At 27.0% G+C, this 9094-nt stretch overlaps 1 protein-coding gene across 1 annotated transcript in view; it reads right to left on the reverse strand.

The window, feature by feature from the left end:
• Positions 1-2441: 2441 nt before the first annotated feature.
• Positions 2442-9094, reverse strand: part of LOC108695141 (integrin alpha-PS3-like) — a 6943-nt gene continuing 290 nt past the window's right edge. Inside the window, exons 2-20 of the mRNA XM_018204902.1 lie at positions 8490-8730; positions 7776-7914; positions 7506-7561; positions 7191-7344; positions 7019-7104; positions 6721-6915; positions 6470-6569; positions 6173-6374; positions 5547-5728; positions 5362-5480; positions 5080-5294; positions 4784-4997; positions 4431-4597; positions 4181-4364; positions 3196-3607; positions 2993-3095; positions 2762-2891; positions 2631-2687; positions 2442-2561 (exon numbers count right to left, since the gene is read on the reverse strand). Of these exons, the coding sequence (XP_018060391.1) occupies positions 2526-2561; positions 2631-2687; positions 2762-2891; positions 2993-3095; positions 3196-3607; positions 4181-4364; positions 4431-4597; positions 4784-4997; positions 5080-5294; positions 5362-5480; positions 5547-5728; positions 6173-6374; positions 6470-6569; positions 6721-6915; positions 7019-7104; positions 7191-7344; positions 7506-7561; positions 7776-7914; positions 8490-8730 (2992 nt within the window). The 3' untranslated portion in view covers positions 2442-2525. The remainder of the gene's footprint in view (positions 2562-2630; positions 2688-2761; positions 2892-2992; positions 3096-3195; positions 3608-4180; positions 4365-4430; positions 4598-4783; positions 4998-5079; positions 5295-5361; positions 5481-5546; positions 5729-6172; positions 6375-6469; positions 6570-6720; positions 6916-7018; positions 7105-7190; positions 7345-7505; positions 7562-7775; positions 7915-8489; positions 8731-9094) is intronic.

The raw sequence follows: 9094 nt of genomic DNA on the forward strand, positions 1-9094 counted from the left end.
GGGACATATTCGTGATAAATTCAATTTTTTTTATATTTCGCGATATACGTTAGTTTTGCATATGTGCAAAACGCAATTTTTAATTTTTATCTTATTGAGACTGTTAGAATTCCATATCATGTATACACACATCACGAAAAGTTAGAAACATCATATATCTAGATGATGTTCTAAAAAGTTCAGAACAATATCCTGAATACTTCTGACTGAGATTTTACGATGTCCAAGGACACGTTATGTCAGAAAGTATCAAATTGCTGTTGAATCCCAGATATTATCTGGTACACTTGCAGAAGAACTCAGTATCACTCGAGTATAGACTTCGTTACTAGAGATAGAAACGAAGTGAATAAATCTATGCGAGATACAGCAGTTCATTAAGCACATCACAGCCTATATTCACGATATATGCGCAGCTTATATCGTCAGAGTGGATGTTCCTGCATTACTCTTGAACTAAGAGGCATTCTGTGTGCTTAAGAGGGAAAACTCAACAATCTTTGGTGTGTGCGGATGTATTGTTAAATATATACTTGAATCGTATCACACGTATTAATGACAACTCGCGTAATATTGTGGAAGATTATGATATCGTAAACGCCTAAATAATGAAAAAAAGCAAAGAGAAATAATTTATACTCACATACTGGTATGCGACGATTTTTATAAAAAAAAAAGAATATGTTGTATGCATGTATTTTGACTGCTTAATGATATGCGCGAAGTATCCAAAATTCACAAACATAGAAATTGTGTAATGTGAATCAGAAAACTAAATATTCCTTTTTATGTTGATGTGCGAAGAAAATGATTAATAGATACACTACTGCTCTAAAGAATTTGTCCACTATAGTAAAATTAGATTTTGATATATAAAAAAAGATAACAAAGATCGAAACAAATATAATACTTTCGAGCGGTAATGTAACCTTTAATTTATATTTGTGCGAATGTAGAAAGTTGTGTGAGTTGTACAAATAGAAAAAAAATCTATTGATAATGAATGTTACATAAATAAACATTATTATTGTACTCCGTAAGAGAAAATGAGTAAATGCCATAAAATTATTAATTAATATTATTAATAAATGATATGACGATGTGAAACTTACAATGATATACATAATGTAAATACTTCTATTAATAATAAGCGGCATCGATGTAATAAGAATTGCTTACGGGCAATACTTGATCATGATGTGAAATAAAAAAATGATATTTTATTAATCATGTATTTTTTATTTATATAAACTTTGAAACCCGGAGAGCTGTTTCTCGAAAAATTCCTTAGACACAAAAGAAATATTGCCTTTTAAATGTCTTACACTATTAATACTAGCCAACAAAATACTGACAGTATTATTGATCATGTGTAGTTAGTATTGATGAATTTATGTGGAATATTAGCTGCGTTCGATAAATTGTAAATCTGAGATGTCGAGCTAATAGTTAGTGAGTAGAAAGATAATGTGCAGATAAAATGATATAATAGAAAAATGTTAATTACCAAACGATTTTCAAGATAGAAGAGCAAGCGAATGCCTCAGACTTACAGTGCCGAACGTAGCTACTGATGGTGATCTGAATTTCTTCATATAATATCAGTATCTCCTACCACAATGATATTCCCTACCATAATGAGACTCTTTTCCCTTCCCACAATAATGCTTGAGAATTAAGAATCGATAATGTATCAATATTTATACTAATTTATACTAATATTGACCTTGTCAGATCCACAATGTACACAAAAATGAGCTAAAATATTATCAATATTGATTGTGTAAGGTTGTAAAAACATTAATGTGTACTGACAATATTACTGATCAATATTATTGATCATATAAGATCCACATTAGAATTATAATAAAATATAAATTTCTTATTATATAAAATAACATACGAAATCACTGATTACACATGGAAAAATTAAAAATTGAATGCTTAAAAACTATTTTATTCTTTTTCAGTAGTCATCTGTACTTTTTATTGATGCTATTAATTGGTAAGTATACATGTAATATATAAATTGAAATATTGATTACAAATATATTTAATCTTTAGTTACGTCCTTAATCGTGTAGAATTTCTATTCCAAAATAAAATAAGAAAAATTAATAAATATATATAATAAAAAATATTTTTTATTTTAAACAAAGTTACATCTAGGAATATAATTTTTTAAATATTATAATACAAAAAAAAAGATGAGTCACAGCGATTCTGCACTATTGATTGAAAGTTAATAGTAAGAACAACTTAGATTCCTAATATATTCAAAAGACTAGTGTGATAAGTATAGGGGAATCTTGAGGCTCTTATGGTTTGATAGAAGGTGTAGAATAATGCTGGTGCTTTTCATTTAGTGACAACACAAGTATTTTTTAATCTTTGTTATTCATTGAGAGAATGTTAAGAAAGATAGAATTCTAAAAAAAATTATATAAACATATATATATATATATATATATCCAAAAGAATATATTTATTTATATGAATTAAATTACGTATATGAAATATCTCCTTTATTCGGCTGTATCTTTCTTTGCATCTTCTATTATCTATAAACAAACATTCCATGTTAATTCTCAGCATGTTAATCTATCGATTTTATTATATTTATTTATTACCTCATCAGATTTTAAAGTGAACAGTTCTTCTTTCGTTTTCCTCTTGAAAAAATCTAGCTGTGATTAACAAATAATAATAGACGAATAAAACATACTATATTAGAATAATAATGATAGTATAAAAAATTTACCTTGTTTAATATAATAACAACGATACATAATAATATTAGACCTAATAAAACTGATACAACTACAATCCAAAGCTGCAATTTCTGTGTCTTCATCGTATTATAAAATTCTGTCGTAACATTCGTATTGTATCTACAACATAAATGTTCCTCAAACTGCAGTATCTTTCAGAATTTACGAGATAATAATCTACATTTAATAATCTACATTTTTACAATTTTAAAAATATTTACCTCTCGTTCATTCCAAAAATCCTATTTGCCGGTTTTATGATTTCGACATAAGCATCTGTGTTGATTTTTACAATCTTCATTTCGTTGGACAATTTAAAATTATCTTAAAATAATTATGCGCGTTAAAAAAATGATAGAGAATGGCGATTATATACGAATTGTAAATTACGTACAAAAATATTTTTTTTTTATTCAATCATTACCTTTGAGCTTTGTGGTATTGAGAATTAATCTGATCACTAATTTCCCGATATCCTGTTGTGTTTTTAACGCATTCAAATCGCAGTATATGGTCGAACAGTTCACACCATATGTCGAACAGTTTACATATATGATATCGCGTTCTTGGATTGTTAGATTACTGTTCGAATCTTTGGATGTCGCCATTCTCAAAATGTACAATGTTTGTAAGATATGAGCACCAAATGTTATTATATAATTATCCGCATTTCTTTTAAATACATCATGCATCGCATCTTGCAGCGTTTCATTATTATACTCTAGATTATATAAATTAGTTGCATCTGACGCTGTCTCTCCTAGAAGTCCCTGCTGTATATTCATCAGATCCACTCCGTCTGATAAACAATCGTAATATTTTCCAGATATATAAATCTGAAAAAATTGTTAGACACTTCGCATGTAGGAAATTGTTAAGAATCATTACATATATATGTGATATTACACGATGTTATTGTGATATATTTTACAAGATTATGTACACATACATATTATTTTACGATAATTAGTATTTTACGATAAAAAGTATTCTAACTGAATAACTTGAAAACAAATAATTTTTGAGAAAAATGTTTTAGACAAAAATTTATATATAACTTTGAGTGGAGCATAAAAAAACATATAATTTAAATTTAACTGGCGAATCATATTAAAACTTTTTTTTGAAATAAAAAATACTTAATTTTTTTATATAAATAATTTTCCTTAATATTCTACATATTAAAGTATAAAAATAATGTCATAAAATCTGGTCATTTCCATTGAAATTAATTTTGACAACTTTTTAATTGTCATTCTCGACATACATATATCTCACATGTACATTACGATTTTAATATTTATTAAAAAAAATTTTTTTTATATTTTGTTATCAAATCATTTATATCAAAATGATTAAAATAAATTATTTTTATATGAAAATTAAATAAATGTGAGTTTAATACTCACTCGCAGTTTATACAAAAGTAAAGGAGAATCTGAATCGTTTATAACCGTTGGTAGATTGACGACAAGTCGCGCCTCTTCTATAGGTGTCTTACCGAATTTCAATATTTGATAAACGTGTTGAAAAACTATATTTGATCGATCACTATCCAAATTAGGTAGATAATAACTTTTCTCAATCGCTTTTCTGCAACACGACATCATCATCAAAGATTTATTACATATCCTTTCTTTTTTTCTGATATATACTGACCCATTTAACAATAAAAAAGCTTCACTTTGTAAAATCAATGATGATTTAATCATATGCGTGCCATTATTTGTGCTGCGAGTTCGAATCTCCGTAAAGAATTCTAGAACTTGCCCATGCAAAGAACCATTGGTCAGTTGTCTCATATCTAAATCGAGTTTCACAACTTTCTGTAAAAATTGTTAAATTTCTCGAGAGAAAGATTTTCCTTTTTTCTTAAGAAATTTCATTAAAATAATAGAATTATTAATTAAATTTTCTTCTATTATTTTATTGAATCATATTGATTCTGATGTTTAATAACATTTATAATTAAGTCATAGTTAGGCTAAAATGGTCAAGTAAGCGTTTTCTACCTGCTCATTTGTTCCAAATGGGTTGCCGACATTACAAATAACCATCAGGATATCTTCATCTGTGTCTTCTTCGCAAAATGATAAGATACTACGAAGTACTATTTCCTTCGGTAGGATAAACACGATTGTCGTAAGATATGCCGGCTCAGCATAATTTTTTAAATGTGTTTCTAAAGTGATGTCATTGGAACCGATTATCCAAGTATTATTTTCCCTATATTTTATTTTTATTAAAGTAAACGTAAACAATTGCTTGCAGAAATTCAATATTGCATTCGACGTTAAGCGTCACTTGCCTGACACCCCAAAGTTTTACTGTTGCATGTATGTTGGAATTGCAGACTCTATCTTCTCCACATTCAATGTCGAAAGGAAGTAAAACTTGCACGCTCTTCATTTTATTGTTTTTGTTTTCAATAGGGCATGTCTTACAAAATTCAGATGAATCATTGTACATAAAATCATGAGATGCATAAATGGTAATCGGTTCAATAAAATCTTGAATATTATTCTACAAAATTACATAGTTATTAAACAAGACATTAGATTTTGTAAATATCAGTGTTTACTGTATTTACCGAAAGAGTAATAATGGCATTCACACACGTATGAATGGAAACATCTATTGAGTACATTTCTAATAAAGTCTTTTTAGTACGTTTATATTTTTGGTCCACAATAAGAGAGACTTTGAAAGCTGCAAATTTTTTTATAAATTGAGATTTATGTAATTATTACGTTATTATGCCGCTTCATAACATACCGTGTATATTTGTAATGTTGTAATTTTGATATTCAACACATGCTTCAACTAAAAAGTTATTTATGTTCCTTTGTAAAGTGCTTGGAATTGTATATACAGTCAAATTTGTTCTTACAGTGGGTTTACTCCGAAGTACTATGACATGTCCTGATTTATATGCGCCTACCGCGATGTCTGCATACCTATAAACGACAAGGACAGTGACTTTCGAAATAATTTATCGTAAAATAATCGTTGTAATTTTTAATCAAAATATTATTTACATTTTTTTAATCAAAATATAAATAAATTTTTAAAATAATTTTTAATCAAAATATATTTATATATTTAAATATTAACATATATAATTATTATAACCTTTAATATCTTATATATTTATCTGATTTATTCAAAACTAAAAAACTAACGATTCAATATTAAAAAAAATTACTGCTTTATTAATTGCTATTATTAATTTTAAGAATGAAAATAGTTCAGAATTAACAATAATTTAATAAAATTCCTCCAGGCTTAATTAAAATATAACAAAATGCAAATAATGAATTCCTTTTAACTATAACTATAAATACAATTTATATAACGAATAAATCAAAGTTGCATAATAATTTGCATAATAATTTACTAACCCATTGTTATCAATATCGATTGGTTCAGATATCGAAAATCCAAATGATTGTATATCCATTCCTTTCATCGAAGGATTATGACTAAAAGATTGCATTGTGATCCTTTGTGACATTATAGGTTTTATTTTATCTTTTAAACTTGTGTCACCATTGTAAATATAAATTGCTCCAGATTCTTCCCAAGGAGCGCTTACTATAATATCTGCAAAAAATTTAGCAAAAATAGCGCATTTATTTTTACAATGAGCTTTCTGATGCTGAAGTATTTTTAAATTAATTACAGCTTTGATTAATTACCACAAAAATCATCTCCATCTATATCACCGACTGCTACTGCGTAACCGAACTGTGCATCTTCTCTGACACCATTTAGAATCATGGCTGCTTCGAACTCTTTCTATATCAAAATAATTTAACAAAATATATTATTTATTTTTATAATTTCTGAGTTAAACAGAACTAAAGCGGCTTATTTAAAAATTAATAAAATTATACATATCAGAATATATTGGAGAGTTTTGATTCATACAATAATATAAAATTTATACCTTTGAGCTGCCCAGATATATGTGAATTCTGCCGTTATCATTCCCCCAATGTGGAGCTCCAACCACAAGGTCGTATAGACCGTCGTTGTTTAAATCACCGCTGGCTAAGCTGGCTCCAAAGAATTCGCCAATGTCACTACCACGAAGATTCGTAACTAGGGGTATAAAATCTCCATCCAAATCAACTATAACAACCTATCATAAAACATTTAATATCACATGCTATGATCTCCTCTTCTCGGAAAAGATAGAAGTTTTACTTGGATAATAATAAAATAATATAAATGGAATGCTTTACCTGCCCTATGTAATTCCATCCTGGATCTGCACAAGCGTAAAGAGGTTGATTTCGGTTGAAATAATATCCTGATGTTACCGCATAGCCTATTATGATATAGCTTAATCAAAATCTGTTATCGTATATATGATATCGTGCCAGAGAAATTTTATTTGTTACATAGAATTTGTACCAAATTTTGATAGATCATCAAATGTCGGTATATTATCTGTAGTTTTCCTATAAATCTCATTAAACTTGTACATCCAAAAACGTCCGATATTGACACTACCTATGACGTTGTCATTTGGTCTTCCTACAATACGGCTTATTAATCTATGTTGTTTCTGTAATGATTAAATTACTCAGTCATACAAGCCATAGTCAAATGGCAATAATATTTGACTAAATGATATTAATATTATATTGAAAGAGTGAGAATTAATGATTTATATTAAATTAAACAATTATAATTACGTACCTGTAAATAAGGTACCTGTAAAGGTACTGCAAAGGCAACGGAGAAACCATGGATTGGATCATACCATGTATCTTTGCTGAAATCTAATATATGTAATATTATATGTGATCCTTTAAATTTATTTAAACAAAAATATGTTAGATAAATCAATATAAGATATATATTAAAACAAAAATCGATTATTAAAAAAAAATTAAGGGCCGATTAAGTCTATTTGTACATACCGCAGATTTACTGAGTAAGTAAAAATTCATCGATCATTAACAGCTAGAGTCAAAATAATGATAAAATAATTACCAAAAGATGTAATTTCAGAGTTTTCCGGTTTTAATGTTGTCGATGATGTTTCACCACTATAACACATGCCTTGCAAAGTATCCACGTATTTCGTATACTTGAACGTGGATATTTTAAGAATAATACGCGGGGCACATATCTGCAATAAAATATTTAATCAAGTAAAATTTATTTAAAATATATATTTAATTTTAAAATAAAAATTATATTTTTTTAAACAAAACATTTTTTTTTGTTCAAAATATTCTCTCTCGTAAATGTTAGATTTTAAACTATTTCAATAACGGTTGAAGAACATGTTTATGACACAAGAATTAAAAGTCTTAATATATATTTTAAACATTATATATTATAATGCATTGTATCTATTACATTCTGATACATGTATATATTTCATGTATTTATTTTATGTATTATTATAACTTCTAGATTCAATTTTAATAAAATATTTAAATAGTCGCAAAATGAGATTCTTCTAAATTTTTACAATTTGGAGTTATATTCTAGAACATTCTGTATTATACATTTCCACTGACAAAATTCATAACAAAATGCTGTGCATAATCTATATTTTCAATAAATTTGATTACTTTGGAGCAATAATATTTTGTTTATTAAAGAATTAAATTCTAATTTCTTGAGAAAACTTATTATAAATATAAATGTTTCAATTATAATAACTCTGATCTAATTTCCGTTTTATTTTTCATGTACCGTAAGAAAACCGCTGTATTTTTCTATCGACATTGCACCACCGAACCAGGAATGTTTCTTCTTCACATACACGTGCCTTTTAAGTTGATCTACATATACTTCTTCGTCTTTCATAAAAGTCGGTTTAATCTCTACACATGAACCCGGTAAACTGCATCGATAAACTACACCAGGTTCGTTTAAAAGTCTAAAAGTCGATTGTTTCTGCGTATAATTTCCACGAGGTGCTCCTATAAACAACCTATTAAAAAAAAAAATATATATATATATATATATTTCAATATTAAGTTTTATAAGTAATAAATAAAATAATTATATTTTATTCTAGTCGTTCTAGAAATGTGTTTCTAAAGAAAAATTATTATATACATAAAATTAAAAAAAAACGTAATAATAAAATTATGTAAGAAAGCTAAAGAACGTATTGTATAATAAATAAAGTTGAAAATATAAGAAAAAAAAGAAAAAAGAAAGAAACAGAAATAACACAGGCTAATGAATATATTGCAACAGAATTAATTAAATTTTCGTCATTACTCGATAAACTTGATATCTTTTTTGAAATATTTTTTGAATACTTCTAAATCTTTTTATTTCATTTGCTA

Source organism: Atta colombica, unplaced genomic scaffold (genome assembly GCF_001594045.1).
Source record: "Atta colombica isolate Treedump-2 unplaced genomic scaffold, Acol1.0 scaffold126, whole genome shotgun sequence".
Classification (NCBI taxonomy): Eukaryota; Metazoa; Arthropoda; class Insecta; order Hymenoptera; family Formicidae; genus Atta; species Atta colombica.